The sequence below is a fragment of the Schistocerca cancellata genome, chromosome 4 (genome assembly GCF_023864275.1).
Source record: "Schistocerca cancellata isolate TAMUIC-IGC-003103 chromosome 4, iqSchCanc2.1, whole genome shotgun sequence".
Lineage (NCBI taxonomy): Eukaryota > Metazoa > Arthropoda > Insecta > Orthoptera > Acrididae > Schistocerca > Schistocerca cancellata.
The window spans coordinates 402,788,011-402,812,414 of record NC_064629.1 but is presented as its reverse complement, the minus strand read 5'-3'; the positions used below and the strand labels follow the sequence as shown (position 1 = coordinate 402,812,414).

The 24,404-nt window shown below is 43.3% G+C and overlaps 1 protein-coding gene across 3 annotated transcripts in view; it reads right to left on the bottom strand.

The window, feature by feature from the left end:
* LOC126183238 (syntaxin-binding protein 5) overlaps nt 1-24,404 on the bottom strand; it is a 976,467-nt gene that overhangs the window by 542,773 nt on the left and 409,290 nt on the right. For all 3 annotated transcript variants that reach the window (XM_049925028.1, XM_049925029.1, XM_049925030.1), the window contains exon 3: nt 22,080-22,262. In XM_049925028.1, coding sequence (XP_049780985.1) covers nt 22,080-22,262 — 183 coding nt within the window. The remainder of the gene's footprint in view (nt 1-22,079; nt 22,263-24,404) is intronic.

The following is a 24,404-nucleotide window of genomic DNA, read 5'->3' as shown; positions in this document are numbered from 1 at the left end:
CATAAAAATAACAGGTATTTTGAGAGAATACTGACCGAAAACTTTTTTTGATGTTATGATCATTCACAGTAACAACGGTTAGGTTAGGTTAGGTTAGGTTAGGAGTAACAACCCAACCTAACCAACTATATTTCTAACAAAGGAAAATAGTCTATTATCAACTCACTTTCCAACTGGACATGACTTGTGGTGATTCTTTAGTAACACAATCACTGATTCCAAAGCTAAAACCGCTCAATATGTTTAAAATGACAAATTATAGGTGTAAATAAACCACAGCTAACCGAACGACAGGGCCATACCGAAATCCAAAACCTCTCGATCCAGTTGTCGAAAAAATCGGCGGGAGGACGGTATGGTAACACGTCTCGGAAGCTCACTGAATAGGAAATTCGGACAAAGAACTGAAAATGACGTCACTACCGAGACTAACCTACTGCACCGATCGGTATGAACGATATAGAATAGGGCCGCAGAAGGCGGTTCGGCGTAGCTCCACGATTTGCAGCGGATGGGGAGACCATGCTCGGCTGTCACACCTGACATGTTGCAACGAACTGATGTCATTCGAGAGGACAGACGCATTACGACTCGGCAGTTGGCGCTGCATCTGGAAGTGATTCACACAGTGAAGCACCGGCTCCGCCACCAGGACAAGGATTGGTACTGACATGGCATACACGCCCCTGTTTCGCACTGCAGGAAGCCCATAAAACCGGATGGATATTACGTGGAAAATAGGATGTGTATATAAAACACCATTCTCTCGTGTGTGTGTATGTGTGTGTGTATGTGTGTGTGTGTGTGTGTGTCTGTGCGTGTGCGTGTGCGTGTGCGTGTAATTTTCATTATATTCAATAAAGAATTGTTGAAGAAAAAAATGTAGTATATGAAGATCACAGCTGTAAACGATGGTAAGGGACGTGGTGTTGATTCTGTGAAATTCCGTTGTAAAATTTCGATAAAATCTCCTAAATAAGTTATTTTAACCACACCCATTATGATCTTCTATTCAGACAAGTCACTGTTTTCAAATGTGTCTAGAGTAACGACATTCTTTTAAAATCGAAAAATTCTATTCAAAATTTTATTTAAAAAAAGATGTGAATGGGTATTATGCGGACAAACGAGAATTTTGACCGCCCAAGGGGAGAGGAGCGGTGCGGGGCGGAGAAATAAGACCCGCCTCCAGCTTGTAGGGCTGCCATCCTACGCCCGCGTTCTGTGTTTCCACGAAAACAGCGCTGACATAACGACCACAGTGCTCGCTCTGATTCATTTTGCTGTGGTGAGAGTCGCATTAGTATCCCTTTATGAACCAGGATTAGTCTTTACTTATTTAGAAATTAGAAAAAAAAACACGCAATCTACAACACAAGGCAAATTGGTGTACACAAAGCATTTGGTAGTGGCTACAGTGCAGCTGTTTGCTGCGGTTGGCAGTGGTGGTTCAGTTCCAACACCTACCAGTATATTACGCAACCATAATTCAAAACACTATTAACTTAAAACTGCCAAGATAGGGTGTCCACACAATACTTAACATTATTTACTTGCAAACATAGTGCACATAATATGGGTTGACGAAACATTACAAATTTTAAAGGTCCGAGTTCTTTCAGTTTATGATACTAAGATTTTTGCAATAATAATGCATAACAACCTTAATAAGTGATTCGGAATAATGTAAAAACTAATTTTATTTTTGCCTTATTACAACATGTACACAATATTTAAGATGTCCCTTAACATTTCCGTCATTAGACTGTCATGCAAATTCATGTAAACGATGGTAACGGACACAACACTGTTTCCTTTCTTGGATAATTATTCACGTATTCCTGATTAATAACAAGTTCTGAAGCACATTTGCATTCAGGAACATATTCGTGATTTAGATCTGAGTATTAATTACCCACATTACCCGCGGGTTTGTACAAATCGTCCTTGAAAAGCATTTTCCTCACGTTACTACATGTTTTTGTCACTTTTATATGCCCACATCCTGATGAAGTTACGATTGTGACAATCTGAAATTACAGACAGAGATGCCGTTTCTCGGTTTATCATAGGACTATCAACTAATATGAATAAAGTAAATCACGTACCACGTTTTACTAGCAGTAACTCTGTTCCTTAACACTGTTTACAGTCAAGGTCTTCAGTGTTTGAATACCATAAAGAGAAAGTGATAGCCGACAGTTATCATTCTGAAGGAACAAGATTCAGTTCCCCATTCGATCATTCTTCCGTTGTTTCGGACGGCGGACGAATACTTCGAGCAGGACATGGCCTATTTTCTTCACTGTCCCAACTTGTACTTTGGTTCTAATGACGTTGTCGACAGAATGTTAAACGTTATTTTTTATTCATCTTTCTACAAACCACCTTCGTGAAAACAAAATCCTTGAATATGAACACATGTAAAGAAATTTTATAGAATTATTATAGTTGTAACATTACTACAGGGATCACAGAGCTGATGTGAACAAATATTAGGCCACATGAACTGGTTTTTATTTTATTTTTTTAGGACTGCTAAAAGATGTAATTTATTGGGTCAACCCCAAAAAACAAAATAAGGGAAAAAGAAAATATAAATCCAGTAGCAAACGAGACATCGGCATATTACTAACATTGGCTATAGCTTGTGAAAACGACGATGAGAGGAGCATCTGTTGAAGCAACTTCACTATGAGAAGAAATGTAGGCAGACCACACAAACGAGGAAGCGAATCATGAAATTGGAAGAGCCATGGGTGTCTAATGCTGCGTGAATGGATGGATTGGTGAATAGGATGAGCTAGTGCAATGAGGTTAACATGAATTAAATGAATGCTAAATAACTGAACACCAATAACATCACGAGTTTCTTGTTCCCCGGTAGCCTCGAAACTCCCAGTTCACTGCGTCACATTGAACTAATTAGTCTTTATCGTTGACTGCACCTATGTTTCACAAACGGGCGCATACGTGCTAGTATCTCATTTGAGGGCGGAGTATCAATTTACTCTGAAGCAATAACGGCGAGCTCGGCAACTGGAAACGGAATCGGCGAACCACAGTTATTGGGAGAGGTTGCAAACTGTTGCCAGCAGTGATTAAACTCCAGTTTACCAATCTGAGTTACCTCTGGAGATATTAACTACACCGCAAACCGCCAAACTAAAGAACTGTTCTATTTCATTTGATTTTTTTGTTTTTTAATAATTAATCAGCACATTTGCAAACGGCGAAGTTTGTTTTTAACAACAAAATAAATTTTTTTGTGAGTCGTGGAAGATCAGTTTGGATTCCGAAGAAATCTAAGTCTACTTGATGCAATAAGAAAATAAAAACTTTTAAATTTGCCGATGACAGTGTAATTCTCTAAGAAACAGCATAACACTGATCAACCAACAAGGGCATACTGTCTATGGCCGCACCTCGTCACTTTACCACAGGAAGTCAGTGTACCATCACGCAGTTTTTTTTTTATGATATATTGGAAAATCGGATTGCACAATTGGCCAGATGAATTATAACTGTCAGATATAACGCACTACGTGCCTAATATCTTCCAGTTTTCCAGTAAAGAAACTGCTACAGAAGAAATAAAGAAGCTATCCTCATTCCCAAAAGAGATCCAAGTGAATAGTTTCACTAACTAACTGTGTAACGCAAATTTTTACTGATCCAGATTAGTGTGCTCTTGCAACGAGTATCCCAAAAATCATCGTCTAGGATATTTTAAAGTGTACATATTTTTCATTCTACGTATTGCACGTACAAATATCACGCAAAATACTGTCCATAAACAACATTTCACTGATAAGAGGACAAAGAAGAGTATAGTCAAAAGTAAAATACAAGCTTAAACTATAGAAGTTAATATCTGATTGCTCAATCCACTTGTCGCAGCTGAGGCTAATTTTTGCAAGTCCATTGCGTCACCCAGAGAGGGTCGTTTCTGGCACTCTTGCGCTATGTAGATATTCTGAGGCTCCATTCCAGTCACATGAGGGTGTAAGCAGTTAACCCCATTTAAGCAGTAAAGCCTCACCTCTGCCGAAGTTTGTACGCGTTATTTCGGGCGTTTCCCATATTTCACGCGGCAAGTCACAGCCGATAAGTTTATTAGACATGTTAATATGACCGTTAATAGTTGCTGGCACTGAACTGCTCTGAACATCTGCCCACTCACTTTCACAAACGGCATTTAATTATTATTATTATTATTATTATTATTATTATTATTATTATTATTATTATTATTATTATTATTATTATATCATCCTTTTCTCAGACGTTATTTCTAATTAAAAATGGAAAGTGACGCAGACCTTGATCAAGCATGACTTCCTTTTAACTGTACGGTGTATGTTACATTGCATTTAGGAACTTTCGGGTAATTGAACATGTATCAATGATTACAGATTTCTGTAGTTGTGTATATAAGTTTGGATGTAGCTGTATTGCGTTGATGTACTGGTGGATATTGCGTGGTATGACTCCTGTAGTTGAAAGTATAATTGGTATAATGTCAACTTTATCCTGATGCCACATGTCCACGACTTCCTCATCCAGTTGGATGTATTTTTCAATTTTTTCACCCGTTTTCTTCTGTATATTTGTTGTATTGGGTATGGATATTTCGATTAGTTGTGTTAAATTCTTCTTTTTATTGGTGAGTACGATGTCAGGTTTGTTATGTGGTGTTGTTTTATCTGTTATTATGGTTATGTTCCAGTATAATTTGTATTCATCATTCTCCAGTACATTTTGTGGTGCATATTTGTATGTGGGAACGTGTTGTTTTATTAGTTTATGTTGTAAGGCAAGCTGTTGATGTATTATTTTTGCTACATTGTCATGTCTTCTGGGGTATTCTGTAATTGCTAGTATTGTACATCCGCTTGTGATGTGATCTACTGTTTTAATTTGTTGTTTGCAAAGTCTGCATTTATCTGTTGTGGTATTGGGATCTTTAATAATATGCTTGCTGTAATATCTGGTGTTTATTGTTTGATCCTGTATTGCAATCATGAAGCCTTCTGTCTCACTGTATATATTGCCTTTTCTTAGCCAAGTGTTGGATGCGTCTTGATCGATGTGTGGCTGTGTTAGATGATACGGGTGCTTGCCATGTAGTGTTTTCTTTTTCCAATTTACTTTCTTCGTATCTGTTGATGTTATGTGATCTAAAGGGTTGTAGAAGTGGTTATGAAATTGCAGTGGTGTAGCAGATGTATTTGTATGAGTGATTGCTTTGTGTATTTTGCTAGTTTCTACTCGTTCTATAAAGAATTTTCTTAAATTGTCTACCTGTCCATAATGTAGGTTTTTTATGTCGATAAATCGCCTTCCTCCTTCCTTTCTGCTTAATGTGAATCTTTCTGTTGCTGAGTGTATGTGATGGATTCTATATTTGTGGCATTGTGGTCGTGTAAGTGTATTGAGTGCTTCTAGGTCTGTGGTACTCCATTTCAATACGCCAAATGAGTAGGTCAATATTGGTATAGCGTAAGTATTTATAGCTTTTGTCTTGTTTCTTCCTGTTTTCAGTATTTTTGTTAGTTGTTGTCTATATTTTTCTTTTCGTTCTTCTTTAATACACTCCTGGAAATGGAAAAAAGAACACATTGACACCGGTGTGTCAGACCCACCATACTTGCTCCGGACACTGCGAGAGGGCTGTACAAGCAACGATCACACGCACGGCACAGCGGACACACCAGGAACCGCGGTGTTGGCCGTCGAATGGCGCTAGCTGCGCAGCATTTGTGCACCGCCGTCGTCAGTGTCAGCCAGTTTGCCGTGGCATACGGAGCTCCATCGCAGCCTTTAACACTGGTAGCATGCCGCGACAGCGTGGACGTGAACCGTATGTGCAGTTGACGGACTTTGAGCGAGGGCGTATAGTGGGCATGCGGGAGGCCGGGTGGACGTACCGCCGAATTGCTCAACACGTGGGGCGTGTGGTCTCCTCAGTACATCGATGTTGTCGCCAGTGGTCGGCGGAAGGTGCACGTGCCCGTCGACCTGGGACCGGACCGCAGCGACGCACGGATGCACGCCAAGACCGTAGGATCCTACGCAGTGCCGTAGGGGACCGCACCGCCACTTCCCAGCAAATTAGGGACACTGTTGCTCCTGGGGTATCGGCGAGGACCATTCGCAACCGTCTCCATGAAGCTGGGCTACGGTCCCGCACACCGTTAGGCCGTCTTCCGCTCACGCCCCAACATCGTGCAGCCCGCCTCCAGTGGTGTCGCGACAGGCGTGAATGGAGGGACGAATGGAGACGTGTCGTCTTCAGCGATGAGAGTCATTTCTGCCTTGGTGCCAATGATGGTCGTATGCGTGTTTGGCGCCGTGCAGGTGAGCGCCACAATCAGGACTGCATACGACCGAGGCACACAGGGCCAACACCCGGCATCATGGTGTGGGGAGCGATCTCCTACACTGGCCGTACACCACTGGTGATCGTCGAGGAGACACTGAATAGTGCACGGTACATCCAAACCGTCATCGAACCCATCGTTCTACCATTCCTAGACCGGCAAGGGAACTTGCTGTTCCAACAGGACAATGCACGTCCGCATGTATCCCGTGCCACCCAACGTGCTCTAGAAGGTGTAAGTCAACTACCCTGGCCAGCAAGATCTCCGGATCTGTCCCCCATTGAGCATGTTTGGGACTGGATGAAGCGTCGTCTCACGCGGTCTGCACGTCCAGCACGAACGCTGGTCCAACTGAGGCGCCAGGTGGAAATGGCATGGCAAGCCGTTCCACAGGACTACATCCAGCATCTCTACGATCGTCTCCATGGGAGAATAGCAGCCTGCATTGCTGCGAAAGGTGGATATACACTGTACTAGTGCCGACATTGTGCATGCTCTGTTGCCTGTGTCTATGTGCCTGTGGTTCTGTCAGTGTGATCATGTGATGTATCTGACCCCAGGAATGTGTCAATAAAGTTTCCCCTTCCTGGGACAATGAATTCACGGTGTTCTTATTTCAATTTCCAGGAGTTTATTTGTGTTATCTATTCCTATTTTTTGCCTGTATCCTAGATATTTATAGGCATTTGTTTTTTCCATCGCTTCTATGCAGACGCTGTGGTTATCCAATAAGTTGTTGTTTAGTGTGTTTTCCGTTGACTATGCTATTTTTCTTACATTTGTCTGTTCCAAAAGCCATTTTTATATCATTGCTGAATACTTCTGTTATCTTCAGTAATTGGTTGAGTTGTTGCTGCCAGTAGTTTTAGATCATCCATGTATAGCAAATGTGTGATTTTGTGTGGGTATGTTCCAGTAATATTATATCCGTAATTTGTATTATTTAGCATGTTGGATAGTGGGTTCAGAGCAAGGCAGAACCAGAAAGGACTTAATGAGTCTCCTTGGTATATTCCACGCTTAATCTGTATTGGCTGTGATGTGATATTATTTGAATTTGTTTGGATATTAAGTGTGGTTTTCCAATTTTTCATTACTATGTTTAGGAACTGCATTAATTTAGGACCTACTTTGTATATTTCCAATATGTGTAGTAACCATGAGTGGGGTACACTATCAAAAGCTTTTTGGTAATCAATGTATGCGTAGTGCAGCGACCTTTGTTTAGTTTTAGCTTGATATGTCACCTCTGCATCTATTATCGGTTGCTCTTTACATCCTCGTGCTCCTTTGCAGCAGCCTTTTTGTTCTTCATTTATAATTTTGTTCTGTGTTGTATGCGTCATTAATTTCTGTGTAATGACTGAAGTTAATATTTTGTATATTGTTGGTAGGCATGTCATGGGGCGATATTTTGCTCGGTTTGCTGTGTCTGCTTGATCTTTAGGTTTCAGATAAGTTATTCGATGTGTAATGTATCAGGGACTGTGTATGGGTCTGCAATGTAATTGTTAAATAATTTAGTTAGATGTGAATGTGTTGAGGTGAACTTTAGCCAGAAATTTGCTATTTTATCATTTCCAGGGGCTTTCCAATTGTGTGTAGAATTAATTGCTCGGGTGACTTCATGTTGCAAAATTATCACTTCAGGCATTTGTGGTATCATCTTGTATGTGTCTGTTTCTGCTTGTATCCACCGTGCATGCCTGTTATGTTGTACCGGGTTTGACCATATGTTGCTCCAGAAGTATTCCATGTCTGTTATGCTTGGTGGATTGTCTATTTTAATGCGTGTGTTATCTATTGTCTGGTAAAATTTCTTTTGGTTTGTGTTGAATGTTTGGTTTTGTTTCCTTCTATTTTCACTTTTTTTGTATCTTCTAAGTCGTTTGGCCAATGCTTGTTATTTCTGCTTCTTTTCATCTAATTGCTCTATCGCTTCTTGTTGAGAGATTTTACCTAACCTTTTTCGTTTTTTGTCTTATATTTCATTTCTTATAAATTGTGTTAGCTGTCCGATGTCTTTTCTCAGTTTTTCTATTCTGATCTGTAGCCTGTGTTCCCATGCTGGTTTTGTGGGTTTCTTCTGTGTGTTGGTTGGTTCTGATCTCTGCCTAGTGTGTATGTTTAGTGTAGTGAGTGCTCCTACATAAACCAGTAGTTGTAACTCTTCCATAGTTGTATTTTCATTTATTTTGTTGTGTATGATTGTGTTGATAGGTGTTGTTGTTGTTTCGACTTGTGGGTTATTTGGTGGTCTATGCAAGAATGGTCTAATGTCTGTATTTGTGTCTTTGTATTCTATATATGTCAACTGAAATTTCTCTTCTATATCTAACCCGTGTGTCACTTCATGTTCTATTTGTGCTTGTTCTGGTGGCTGTCTTAAGGTTTCGTTTTCCTCTGATTGTTTAATTGATGCGTGTTGGTCTTTGGTTGTTTGAGTACATTACTGTATTTTCTTCTTCTTCTGATTGCACATTATTTTGTTCCAGTATTTGTTGTACTTGTTGTGTGATGTTTTCTAATTCTGACTGGGGTATCCTGTTATTTTCGATTATTACACGAATCGGATCAGCTAGTTGTTGTTCTGTTAAAAATTTCAATTCTGGGTATCTGGTAATAAATGTTGTGTATACTTGTGATCTGTATCCAGTTGTGTTGGTTCCTAAGTTTGGTGCTTGGTAATAACAGAACATGAGGTGTCAGATAACTTCATCTGACCATCTCATCCTCTGGCTTTGTTTTCCTTCTAGAGTGGTTGCAGGAAGCGTATCCTGCAAAACATTTCTATTTGGATTTAAATCATTTTCCGTGTGGCTAGCAGTGTCGTTATTATTGTGGACGGGCATATGGTTCAAGCGTCGTCCCCGACCATGACGGCGCTTGTCCGAGGCTTCTTTAGTTCTGTCCTGAACCAACTAATCACACTAAAAGGGGGGTTAGCCCTATTAGTGGTTTGTTCTTTTCGTCGCCTTTTACGACTGGCAGAACATACCGGAGGCCTATTCTTTTCCCGGGCCTCCACGGGGTGGATTATTATTATTATTATTATTATTATTATTATTATTATTATTATTATTATTATTATTATTACGCACAGCCTGTGAAAGAGCATCTCGAAGCTGTTCAAATGCTGACATGCTACTATCACGAGCATTTACGGAAAGAGGTAGAACGACAGTGAAACTACCACTAAGGCGGTAAATGGTTGGATCTCCACGATATTTCACAAACGTGGGGTTCGGAGGCCTGTATGCTCTGTAATGAAGGATACACAGTGATCCGTGGCATCTCTGCCGAAAGAGGACAGTACTGGTGCATGCGCAAGTGTTTCGGGGCACACGATTCATTGTACATTGTTTAATATGGAGCACCGCAGCAGACCACCACTGTGTGTTCACGTGTTGACCCAACGACATCGTCGATTACGACTGCAATGGGCATGGGACCATCGGGATTCGACCGTCGGCTCCTCGGGTCAATCACACTTTTGTTACATTAGTTCGCTGGTCGTCACCACAAACGTCATCATCGAGGTGAACGGCGACTCGAAACGTGCAGCGCCTCACGGACGCAGACTGGTGGGAGCAGCAGTAAACTATGGGAGACATTCTCTGGGGCTTGCGTGAGACCTGTGGTAGTAATCGAGGACAAGCTTACAGCTGCGAACCTTCATGCCAGATGCCTTCCCCGACGGCAATGTTATCTTTCAGCAGTATAATTGTCGGTGTCTCTGAGCCAGAACAGCCGGCCGCGGTGGCCGAGCGCTTCTAGGCGCTTCAGTCCGGAGCCGCGCGACTGCTACGGTCGCAGGTTCGAATCCTGCCTCGGGCATGGATGTGTGTGATGTCCTTAGGTTAGTTAGGTTTAAGTAGTTCTAAGTTCTAGGGGACTGCTGACCTGAGATGTTAAGTCCCATAGTGCTCAGAGCCATTTCAACCATTCGGAGCCAGAACCGTGCTACAGTGGTTTGAGCAGCATTATAGTGAACTCACATTGATGTCTTGGCAACCACATGTAAATCCTACGGAACCCGTCTGGGTCGCTATCTGTCGCCATCACCGCTTACGCACATCAGCGACCCGGCATTTACGCGAATTGCATGATCTGTGCGTAGACATCTAATGCCACATACCTCCACAAACCGATCAACAAAGTGTCGGATCCCTGTTACGCAGAATCAGTGATGTATTTCGTTACAGAGACGGGCAAACAAGCTATTAAGCAGGTGATCATAATATATTGACTTATCAGTGTAGACTCTTAACCGAAGTCTGTTGCTAAAGCAGAATATTCAAAATTTCTGAATGTGTGCACTGATGAGAAATAGAATTGGAAGAAACACACTGACGATCTGCTGAAACGCTCAGGTTCAGCTACTTATACCTATTGGGGTTAGTGCAAATTTTGGTGATAAACGTATCCGTAAATCGGCCCACTACGCCTATTTTCATTCACTGCCTTCATATGGCATCACATTTTGGGGTAATTCATCATTAAGAGAGAAAGTATTCATTGCACAAAAGCGCATGATCAGAATAATAGCTGGAGCCCACCCAATATCACCTTGCAGACATTTATTTAAGGTTTTAGAGATATTCACAGTACCTTCGCAATACATATATTGACTTACGAAATTTGTTGTTAATAATCCATACCAATTGAAAAACAATAGCAAAGTGCATAGCTACAACACTAGAAGAAAGGATTATCTTCACTACTTTGGGTTAAAACTGACTTTGGCACAGAAAGGGGTGAATTATGCTGCCAGAAAAGTCTTTGGCCATTTACCAAAAAACACTAAAAGTGTGACTTCTGAATCACAACTTCTACTCAATAGATGAATTTCTAGATGTGAAGTAGCAATTGCAATATAATAATGTGTTAAACTGACACGTTCCACATCATTAAGAAATTTGTTCATGATACATGGAACAAGTGTTAATGTAATGTAATGTAAGGGCGTCAAACGTGTACTCCAACGTCTCCCTAAGCGGAAGCGTGATTTTGAACGAAATTTGAACGTAACGGCTGAAGTCTACCATTTCAACAGACCCATCATATCAGGACTACTTTACTAATTTGGCTTCCAGAAAACTGAAAATTTTGCAGACCACTGCAGTAACTGCTTTATCCTGGGAATACTGGTGGAAAAATTATGTACCAGGGTGAAAACAGCTAATCAAATTTATCAGCTTATTAATAATTCTCACAATCCATCCGTGATTACCGGCATTTGATTCGTCATCTCCCTTATGTTCACAATCAGTACTTAGATTTCAAATTACTCAGATACAGTAAGGGGGGAAAAAACGACGCACCACGAAGGAATTATTCGAATGGGTTGGAAATATGTAGATGTGATGTACATGTACAAACAACCACACACACACACACACACACACACACACACACACACACACACTTCCAGTAGCAGAAAAATTGAATGCAAGCAATTATTTGGTTTAGCATTGATTGATAGAACTTATGGATGTCGTCCTGAGGGATAGCATATCCAAATGGCGCGTTCGATCATCAAAATCCTGAACTGGTTGGAGGGCGCTGACCATAATGCTCCAGACGTCCTCACTTGGGGAAAGGTCTGGGCGACCTTCGTGGCCATGGTAGCATGGTACATGGTACCATGTACTGGCGGACATCATCATACTGACATGAAATCTCTGGGCAGCTTGCCATTAATGGCAATAAAACGGGGTGCAGAATATCGTCGAAGTAGGTCTGTGCGGTATCGGTAGCGCGCATGACAACAGAAGGGGTTCTCCTACGGAAACAAATGGAACCCAACCGTTACCCCTGGTTGCTGGGCCGTACGGTGAACGACAGTCAGGTTGGTATCCTACCGCTGTCTGGGGCGTGGCCAGATACACTATGTGATCAAAAGTATCTGGACACCTGGCTAAAAATGACTTACAAGTTCGTGGCGCCCTACATTGGTAATGCTGGAATTCAGTATGGTCTTGGCCCACCCTTACCCTTGATGACAGCTTCCACTCTCGCAGGCATACGTTCTATCAGGTGCTGGAAGGTTTCTTGGGGAATGGCAGCCTGCTGCACTGAGGAGTGGTATCGATGTCGGTCGGTGACGCCTGGCACGAAGCGTTCCAAAACATCACGGAGGTGTTCTATAGGATTCAGGTCAGGAATCTGTGCAGGATAGTCCATTACAGGGATGTTATTGTCGTGTAACCACTCTGCCACAGGCCATGCATTATGAACAGGTGCTTGATCGTGTTGAAAGATGCAATCGCCATCCCCGAATTGTTCTTCAAAAGGGCGAAGCAAGAAGGTACTATGATAGTGCCACGCAAAACAACAAGGGGTGCAACATGAAAAACACGACCACACCTTAACATTACCGCCTTAGAATTTTTCTCTTGGCACTACACTCGCTGGCAGATGACGTTCACCGGGCATTCGCCATACGGACCTGCCATCGGACTGCCGTCATAGTACTTGCAGTGGATCCTGATGCAGTTTGGAATTCCTATTTGATGGTCTGTATAAATGTCTGCCTATTACACATTACGACCCTCTTCAACTATCGGCGGTCTCTGTCAGTCAACAGACGAGGTCGGCCTGTGCGCTTTTCTGCTGCACGTGTCCCTTCACGTTTCCACTTCACTATGTTATGGACTACCACTGTATGGTGGACTTAGGCATTTGGAAACCTCGCGCACAGACGTATGACACAAATGACACCCAATCACCGGACCACGTTCGAAGTCCCTGAGTTCCGCGGAGCGCCCCATTCTGCTCTTCAAAAATGGTTCCAATGGTTTTGAGCACTATGGGACTTAACATCTGAGGTAATCAGTCCCCTAGAACTTAGAACTAATTGAAAATCTAACTAACCTAAGGACATCACACACATCCATGCCCGAGGCAAGATTCGAACCTGCGACCGTAGCGGTCGCGCGGTTCCAGACTGTAGCGCATAGAACCACTCGGCCACTCCGGCCGGCTCCGTCCTGCTCTCTCAAGATGTCTAATGACTACTGAGGTCGTTGATACGGAGTACCTGGCAATAGGTGGCAGCACAATGCATCTAATATGAAAAACTTATGTTTTGGGGGGTGTCCGGATACTTTTGATGACAGTGTACGTCTTCGGTCTGGAATCTCATTAGCTGGAGTAGAATTGTCTTCAGTGGTGAGTCCTGCTTCGAACTGAGCCCCGATAACCAACGATGCCATGCTGTCTGTAATGATTGCACCAGTTCAGAATATTTATTTATTTTTTTGTCTGCATCAAACTGTTATCTGGATCTGAAATGTCAGTAAGCCATGCGCTGCTATGAGGGCTAAGTTCAGACCTGTGGTTCCCAGCCTTGGGGGTAATTATCCCCTGCGGGGTAAAATGAGATCATCCAGGGGGTAGAAACAGGAAGGGTTCGATTACGGTTCAGTCACAAACTTTCAGTTTTAAGTTGGTAATTTGATTAAATTTGTTTCCCAAAATCCAGATTACAAGTTCTCATTTATGAACGCTCTATTATTTCTGGTACTATTGGCACTCATGTTGTATTGGACACTATTCTGTCAGTCGGCCGCATACACAAACAAACAAGGACTTAGGCCGGTCGACGGGCGAAGAGCAGACTGTGAGCAGGTGGGAGGGGGAGGGGGCGGCAGGGGTTGTTAACAAGCCCCGCCTCCCTCTCAATAGGCCGGCAACCTACGTGCGTGTACTGTGCTCCTGGGAATGCACAACTGACATAACTATCATATGGATCGCTGATCCCATCTGGTGCTGTAAAAGCTGTATTCGAAACCCGCGACAGACCAATATTGATATCGACCAAGCACAGCACAAACGAAGTGGAGTACACAAAGCTTTCGGTGACGGCTATTCGCAGTTTTTTTTTTTTTTTTTTTTTTTTTGCTGAAGCTGTCAGTGTCGTAAACAATGTAGTTAAGGCCCATCCCATACCGGCATCTTATGATCTTATGCAACCATACATCAAAACAACCCCTACTTAAGACTGTCATGTAGAAGCGTCCGCACATACCTTACGGGCAGTGAAGAATTGCACAGTCGATTATGTGCACGCACGCGCGCGCGTATTTGTGTGTCCGAGAAAGATTATCGTAGTTGCTGTTACGTTGTTTTAGTCCCCACGCATACATGAGAAAAAGATAGCTAAAACGACCTTCCCTCCGCCCTCCCCCACCATGAATAATGGATGAATTGTACAACTGCAATATCTCGCAGAGTGAGTGAGTTGGTTGGTTGATTTGAGGCAAAGGACCAAACACCGAGGCCATTGGTCGCATCGGACTATTGAGGGATGGGGAAGGAAGTCGACTGCGCCCTTTCAAAGGCACCATCCCGGCATCTGCCTGAAGCGACTTAGGGAAATCACGGAAAACCTAAATCAGGATGGCCGGACGCCAGTCTGAACCGTCGCAAAGAGTCTGGCAATGTGTTTGCCTTTTCTGGCAACTAGAGATTCCTTTAAGAAATTTGTTTTGTTGTAAGGTTCTATGGGACCTGTGGAGGTCATCGGTCCCTAGGCTTATACAAAACACACACACACACACACACACACACACACACACACACACACACACACACACACACACACACACACACACGAGGGAGGACTCTAGCCTTGGAATAGCGTAGGTGCAATATCGCAGAGTTCCACTGTACTACAGAAATGAGTCGAACCGCCGCCTCACATAAGTTCATCATAAGAACCTCTAACGCTAACCACTTGATCACGATGAACTCCAACGTCTGGCACCTACGCACAGATACGTACATCAATTACATAACAGACGCGTAGAACTTCTCTTGCGATTTTCTCGGAACTGCCACAGTAGTGCACCTTATTACTTGCACATTACGTTGTTTTAATGGCCTACGAAACGTGTACAAAGTTTGAAGTCGTGACCTCCCCTTGTTACTGATCCGCTTTTCAAATGACCGTACACAGGACAGAAGCGTATTTGCGGGAATGTCAGCATAGGCGTTTCTGATGCTGTCGACCATGTCTTCACAGCCTGTTGGCACTTGCTGGTACACCATATCTTTTAAATACCACACAGGAAGAAATCCGGTGCCGTCAAATCCGGCGACCTAGCGGACCATTTAATAGGACCATCTCAGCCGATCCACCGACCAGTGTAAACACAGTCTAATACCTCCTGTGCTTCAGTTGCGTAATGTGCTGGACAACCTTCATGCTGAAAGCACATACGTTGTCGAATGTCCAGGGCAACATCCTGCAGTAGTACCGGTAAGATCCTGTTCCAAAAACGTTCGATATTTGCGTTCATTTAACGTGCCGTCGATAAAACACGGAACAATCAGTTTGTTCCCCAGGATGCCACATCATACGTAACCGACCAAGGACGTTGATGATCAGCTTGCCGTAACCTGGTGTACACAGTCCAATCTAGCCACTTTCACGAATGATGATGGAACGACGAGGAAACACAAACATCCTTTCCCCGGGCAGAGAAAATCCTCGACCCGGCCTGGAATCGAACCCGGGACCCCGTGATCCAGAGACAGCAACGCTACACACTAGACAAGTATGTATGATACGTATAACGATACAGTGTTGTGACAATACTACCTACAGACATGCCTGAATCGCGATGTAATTGCCGGGCGGTTATCCGTGGGTTGTGGTGCACTGCCGCTAGTACAGCTGTTTCATTAGTGTCTCCTGCAACACATTTGCTTTGTTTCTTTTTACAGGTCTGTACGCAGCCATCAGACATTACGGCGTTTACAACCGTGTAAAAGAACGAACGACAGCGAGCTTTCTCTGGAAAACGCTCGGCATATAAAGGAACAGCAGCCTCCTCATTTCTCCTACATTTTGCGTAAATCAGGATCATTTCAATTTTTTCTTCTATGGTTGAAACATTCATCGTCTACTTGCACATTTGTTCTCCAAATGATAGGTAGGTGTGCAGTCAAAAAACACTGTGCAAGTTCTGTAATGTTTAGAGCCGCTATCTATTCTACGTCTGCGCGATACGTGAGCTACGGTGGCAGTGTATTGCTGTTATATGATACGTCGTAGTTCGCTACATGGTCACGGCGGCGTGTCGAGTAAGTCAACTGTTCGGTATGTCGGAATAACACAACGTTGCAAACGAGATAAACAACTAGAAGTTATGAAATGTTGGCCCGCCCTACCCTCGTAACATGGAGGTAGCTCCCACGTGCCACTGGATATTCAAGGGCCACAGCGTAACACGTCGTAAATTACTACTGTGCACCCACTTTTATTCCTTCGATTACAGCCCCATCTGTGGCGAAATGAAGAAAATGCTTCAGACAAAAACTTAAGTTGATTTTGCAGTAGAATCTTAATCTGCAATAAAAGACATGGGTTATGGGTTCCCCTTTGCGGGTCGAGTGTGACTTTTTTTTTTTTAATTCCCCTTCGTTTGTGCTAGTTGACAGTGTCTGAAGCTTTACTGATGTCTACGAAAGCAAAACAAATCTCTCTCTTGATTCTAAAGCTTTCTTGAGTTGCACTGCCTTATCGGAAGACGAATTGGGTCTTCAGCTAAATTACCTTCAATATTGTTCTTGATGTGTTCGTATATTATTCAAATGGTTCAAATGGCTCTGAGTACTATGGGACTAAACTGCTGAGGTCATAAGTCCCCTAGAACTTAGAACTACTTAAACCTAACTAACCTAAGGACAACACACACATCCATGCCCCAGGCAGGATTCGAACCTGCGACCGTAGCGGTCGCGCGGTTCCAGACTGCAGCGCCAGAACCGCTCGGCCACCAGCGGCCGTCGTTCGTATATTATTATTATTATTATTATTATTATTATTATTATTATTATTATTATTATTAATTTTTTCTAAGCCTTAATTTGAATGCTTCAACTCCTATAGCCTCCACATGTAACTGATTTGCTCTTCTTTGTAGCAATTATAACGGTAATCTTTATAAAAATTCTTCTGTGATTATGACCAGTTCTTTTAATACAAAACTACTATCAGATGCTTAGTTTCTGGGTCTAATACAGCATTTAATATGGGACGCTATAAATACCATTAAGTTTTTTCTGATTATTTAATGCTTTTGCAGTTCATAATTTTAGGACCCAGTCTGACTGCAACAACTTCTATTTCTTTTAATTGTTCCAGCTAAAACTCAAACTTAGTATTTTTTCCATCCTCTAGTAATGTAGCCTCACTTTTCTCCAAGAATTCTTATATCCTTGGAGCGTTCAGAGATGTTTGCGTTTGCTTTTTACGAATGTTTCCATACCTATTTGTGTGCCTTTTCTAGGTTTCCTCATGTATAGTTTTCATTAATTGCCTAACATAAGGCTTCGAACTATTCTACGGCTTCTTGTGATTGTCTGAAAACAATGGTTCTTTGTCTATTTTATTCTGCTTCACGTTTATATTTTCTTCTCTGTTCTGTTAATATTATGTGGTTAATGGTCACTGGGCTTTCGTTTCCTTGATTCAGTCTTTTGATCAACCAACTGCGTACTTTGCCGCAGTTGTTAAAGTCTGTTTTAGATTTTCCCATCTGTTGTTTGTTGTATCACCTACCATTGTCTTTTCATTATTTCGCTGCACTTCTTACATAGCCAGTATAAAACCCTCAATTTCAAGGAATAACTGCCTCGTGGGCAACCAATGATTAGATGCTTACGCGTACGCTTTTTCTCGGCCGATTTCTTGAGACTAACTTTGAACGATTTTACTATCCCTGCGTTTGTATCCCGCTTCTCAGTAGAGACAGTGTGTGTTTCTTCTTGGCTGAGATGCAGTAATGTTCCATTTTCTGCCGGACACACCGTACGGTGCCACGACGACACTATATTTCCAGAAGGAAAAATCTATCAAATGAAGTATTCAGTTTTTATTTTCCTTGTTGATGTACACATAATATTTGTCACCCATGTAACTCTGAAGTGTGATTGATCTTATCGATGGCTTCAGGTTGCAGTAGCGGCGATCAGTATCGCTTAACATGATTACACGAAATTAGTAATTAAATACTTGCGTGGCTACAGTATTAATGACTTTGGCCGTACTCTTTGCACTTAGGTATGTCTCAAGACCTTGCAGACAAACCAGTTTTTCCTTCACTGGAATGTGAGTCATGTTGAGGTTTTTCCACAGTGTGCTGGAATGCGCTAGTCCCGCAGGCACGAAATAAAGCACCACGCAGCTACTAAATCTGTTAATTTTCATACTATTTTCGAAGCATTATAGTACGATTTTTTACACCAACTATTGATTTCTGGCTGTACAAGAGGTGTATCTACGCCAAATCAGATGATTTAGACATTGACAACTCTCAAAGAGATTATATGGGTCCTAGACAAATTGTAAATGATTATCCTAGAACATGCATCAAAGAATGTAAAAAGAACCGACAATGAAAGCTAACTGCAAAATTCTGAAGACAGACAATCATTACATGAGCACACGTGGACAACGGATTACGTCCAAGTATCTTGCTGACCATCACTTGCCTTTATGATGTACTTGTACAAACACAAATGAATTGTTTCCTATGAAAATTGTGCTATAACGCACCGAAGTCGGTCTGCTCCGTAAACATAGTTAGTAGCTGCATAATAAAATAAACTGTTTTATGCAATGTGTTCTGCGTCGCGGCCGGACACTGCCACTAAAAACGTAGCGTGTGGAAATCAAAGTCGATACAAATTAGATGGCTGAAAATGCCGCAGAGAGAGATCGTTTAGGCCGCAAGTAACTTGAGCTTAAATCAGTGCTGATGAACAAAGCCAGATTCGTCTTCCACAACAACACACAGTCAACAAATCGAAGCCCAGGACCAGGAAAGCGAGTTAACAGTTGCATTCGATAACCGGAGTAATGAAGGCTCCAAAGGCGAGATACGAACTGATTGTTCAGCCGCTGTAACGTACGTGTGTGTGTGTGTGTGTGTGTGTGTGTGTGTGTGTGTGTGTGTACACTGTGAAGGACTTACGGGTCTCCCTATCTGACGTACTGACGTACCCTCTCGGCTCCTGGCTGCTAGTGATGGAACTACGTGTACAAAGTCGCTCTCCGTATCTCGCAAGTGCTGGGATATTAGAATGTGATTATATGTTTCGCCCGTATAAATCAGGGATATCACATTTTTTTCAGCATCGCCTCAACTCATCTCCCATCTTTGAGCTAATGAAGACATTTTTGTTCCAGCAACGTAAGGGAATGCAGCTGAGTGGCGTCTTAGACAACCGCCGACATTTCGACAGCAGAAAACTCCGTCATTTTCAAGGAGCAATGCAACGAGAGCGCGCTATGTAAGGAAATACACTGATCAGCCAGAACATTATGACCACCTACCTAATAGCCGGTATTTCCACCTTTGGCATGGATAACAGCGGCGACGCGTCATAGTGTGAAAGCAATGAGGCCTTGCTACGTCGCTGGAGGGAGTTATCACTACGTCTGCACATACGAGTCACTTAATTCCCGTAAATTCCGGGAAGAGGGCGATAAGCTCTGACGTCACGTTCAATCACATCCCAGATGTGTTTGATCGGGTTCACTTCTGGCGAGTTGGGAACCAGCACATCAATTGGAACTTGCCACTGTGTTCCTCTAATTACTCCATCACACTCCTGGCGCTGTGATATGGCGCATTATCATGTTGAAAAAGCCACCGCCGCCGGAAAAGATTATCGTCATGAAGGTTCAAAAATGGTTCAAATGGCTCTGAGCACTATGGGACTTAACTACTGAGGTCATCAGTCCCCTAGAACTTAGAACTACTTAAACCTAACCAACCCAAGGACATCACACACATCCATGCCCGAGGCAGGATTCGAACCTGCGACCGTAGCGGCCACGCGGTTCCAAACTGACGCGCTTAGAACCGCACGGTCACACCGGCCGGCCGTCATGAAGGGGTGTACGTCGTCTGCAACCAGTATACGGCACTCCTTGGCAGTCGTGGTGCCTTGCACGAGCTCCACTGGACCCATGGATGACCACGTGAATGTTCTCTAGAGCATAATGGAGCCACCGCCAACTGATCTCCGTCCCGCAGTACAGTTGTCAAGGATCTGTTCCCCTGGAAGACGACGGATTCGAGCGCTCCCATAGACATGATGATGAAGATATCCGCATTCATCAGACCACGCAACGCTCTGCCACGGCGCCAACGTCCAGTGCCGATGGTGACGTGCCCATTTCAGTCGCAGCTCCAGATGTCGTGGTGCTAACATTGGCACATGTAATGGTCGTCGGCTGTATGCTTATGTCTGACTAGCAGTCATTCCTCGCCAGGGTACTCTGCTATCGCATGGACGGGCTTATATTGACAGTAGGTCGAGGGTCATATTATTCTGACTGATCAGTGTATAAAGTCTCGGTAGGCCGGACTACGCCGAGCGAGAACCATGTATTTGTATAATGTGGCATACGCAAAAGGACAGAGAACACACACACACACACACACACACACACACACACACACACACACAGAGAGAGAGAGAGAGAGAGAGAGAGAGAGAGAGAGAGAGTCGCCACCACGCAACGTAAGACGACCAAAATCAGCAGTTATCGAAAGTGAATATCAATTGCGAACGAGTGAGCACGTAGAATTACCTCTATTTGTCCAGGGAGACAGCAGGACACCAAGCAGAATTGACATTTGCTAATTTAATCTCATCTGATTCCTTAGTAACACTATCCTTATAGCTGGAATTGCACGCCACAATATCAGTGTTTTATTCCTAGGATGAATGCCTTGGTACCAAGGCAATGTTCTGCAATAGCAGAATTCCTCGGCTGTTGCAAGTGTGTGTGACGTTAACGCGTAAGCGGAAAACAACAGTAATGAGATTCTGGGGAGCACTTCCAGCTATTGGGATAGTGTTTTAAGGAAGCAGTAGAGATTAAATTACGAAGTGACCTCATGAGCAGCGTCCGAGGTTTTTGCTTAAATTCTGCTTGGAATCCGGCTCCCTCCCTGGTCAAACAGCAAAGGTGCAGTTGAGTTAATGCTACTTGCTTATACCGTGGCAATTAATCTTCGATTATTTCTGACATTGGTCATACTCGGGTTTGTAGTGGCGCTAGTCATTTCGGTGTGTCCGTGCGCTTTTATCTTTCTGCATATGCCGCATTATGGTTTTCGGTCGACCAAAGATATCCAACGCTATTCAGACAAGTTCCGGTAAGGTCATAATGACCACCGCCATCGACTTCAGGGGCCTTTTCGTATAGTTCCTCAGGCGCGGAACAACTATCAATGCGCAGCGCTATGAAGACACTTTGCAAAAACTGCGACAGGCCTTTAAGGCTGTTGGACGGAAGCATTTTTTGTCTCACGACAGTGTCCGTCCCCACCCTGCCCATCGCATGACGGTTACGCTTCAGCGATTTGGTTGGGAAATACTGCAACATCCTCCATACAGCCCTGATCCTTCGTCGCCTGATTCTCCCATCTTGCGCCACCTGAAGAAAACCATGTGTCGATGTCGGTTTTAATGAGACGAAGAAGTGCAAGAGTAGGTGCAGTTGTGGATTCGTCAGCAGACTAGCACATTCTACGAAACAGGAATTTATCGCCTATCGCCTTGACTCCCAGTCGGATAAATGTCTTATACAAGTACTGTTAGGACGATTCTTCACCGCAAAAAAACAACAAAAAAAAACATAAGAAAGGAAACGGTTTTGAGACTCACCTCTCTCGCTGGAACTTGAGGCTGTGTACGACCTCCGGCCTCTTCTGACGGAAGTTCCACAGGTGCAGACTGTCGTCCGAGGTGGCGGTGACGAGCGCGCCCTCGTTCACCAAGAACTGGATCTGCAGCACTGCTGCGTCCGACTCGTGCCGCACGTGCGCGTCCACCCCCGGCCTGCCGAGGCTGCCAGCCAGTCAAGGAAACACTAACCGTACAGTTCTTTGTATCTCTCCATACTCAATCGTTTGTTTCACATGCCATCAATTTGTAATACAACTTCACAGTCAAAATAATTTCACACATTTGGCAGTTGATGCAGTTATCTGTAATTAAATACACCCTACTATCTGAAAAAGCTGCAAAATATATCCAGTCAGAGCTTAATAAGGTTTCAAGGTGCTGCAAAGATCGGCAACATTCTTCAAATCTAAAATGTCGTACTTCACGAAACGACTAAAATGTTGCATCCTACGACTACAACATTAATAGCACGCAACTGAAGTCAGTCATCTTGTATACATACCTGGATTTAAGACATGGGGCCTACAGAAGAACGTCCCACGTTGTCTGGTATACGGTAAGAGTAATTTAGACCATTTACAGCAAATCGTACATCAAACTGATGGTACATTAACAATTTTTCTTACAGATGTTCAATATTTCCTCCTTTAGTTATTCGACACACACCCAAAGAAAAATCCAATTCGTCCCACACTTTGGTTACGAAGTCCAGAGTAATGGAAGCAATAGCCTCTTTCATCCTGAGAGTCAACTCTCGCAAATCATTACGTAGTGGCGGAGCACAGACACGATCTTTTACAAAGCCCCAAAGAAAAAGTGGCGCGAGGTCAGGTGAACGTGGAGGCCAGTAGAAAAAACTCTGCCGTACTTACCATTATGATCAATCCACAATTACTCTCTTGCAAAGATATGCCGATGGGGAGCGGCTCCATCTTGTTGCACATTAAGTCTTCAGGTTCTAATTGGGGGCGGGGGCCTTGTTGCAACACATCCACATAAGCCACCCGTGTTGCGGCAGCTTCAGCGGAAAGAAAGTACGTACAGTTGACTTCGGACAGAGTGCAGAAAACATTTTATCTTGGGGGATCTCTGCTACTGTAAAAGTTCATGAGCATGTCCTGATCCTCTGATACGAACATTGTGGGTATTTACCCTCCCATTTATGTGGAAAGTCGCCTCATCGCTGAACATCACACGATTAAGGAAGTCATCTTCCCGCTCCAACACTTCACTTGCAATGTTAGAAAGCACATCGTATTCATCTTGCTTTAAAGCAACTGTTACTGGTGTGAACTCATATGTAAACGTTTACTTGAAACCTTCCACACTGTCGTCCATGGCAAGTAAACTTCAAAACTTGCTTTCCGAACTAACTTCTTATCCCTGGTTGTTACCATCAGCACATGGGGGGACAAAAACTTTGAACGAAACGCAATTTGAAGTAAAGTTATACATTCACTCTTAGAAAATTGCAGATCACGAAACTCGTTACTCTCAGAAGTCGCCATTTTGCGTACGTGATGTATGTAGTGCTCAAAGCGGGAAAACAACAAAGCAGTCTTGCGCATGTGCTCGTTGAAAATTTGTAGTAAGATCTTATGGGACCAAACTGCTGAGGACATCGGTCCCTAAGCTTACGCACTACTTAGTCTAACTTAAACTAACGTACGCTAAGTACGACACACACACCCATGCCCGAGGGAGGACTCGAACCTCCGACGGGGGGAGCCGCGCGAACCGTGACAAGAGGCCCTAGACCGCGCGGGGTACGTGGTCAGCGCGGTGGAATGCCACGCCAAGGGGCCCGCTCAGATTTTCTCCGCTTAGGGACTGGGTGTTGTGTTGTCTTCATCATCATTTCATCCTCATCTCCGACCAGGCCCCTACAACCGCAGGAGTAGTCGACTGTGAAGAGCGGACAAATTGAATAGCTGGCCGGCAGCCATTAGAGTGGTAAACTGACACGCGGAGTTTGAATGTTTATTCATCGCTTTTGGTTATAAAATGCCTTCCCTCGAGTTAGGTCACATACATAATGCCTCATTTAAATACCTTACTACAATATACTTTTTAATTTATGAACAAACAGCAACTAGTCACTGTTTATGAATTTATCTTACATACTACATGATCTGCCGTAGCTAAAAGTTATGTACTGGACCCCTAGCCTTTTTCGTAGTTCATTTACGATAGATGTACGCAAAATGCATCAAAATACTCGAAGATTTGCCCACTTTTCTGACTCTACCTTGCTTTAGATTTTATGACGAGAAGTGCGTTATATATGGCATAGCGCTTTGGCAA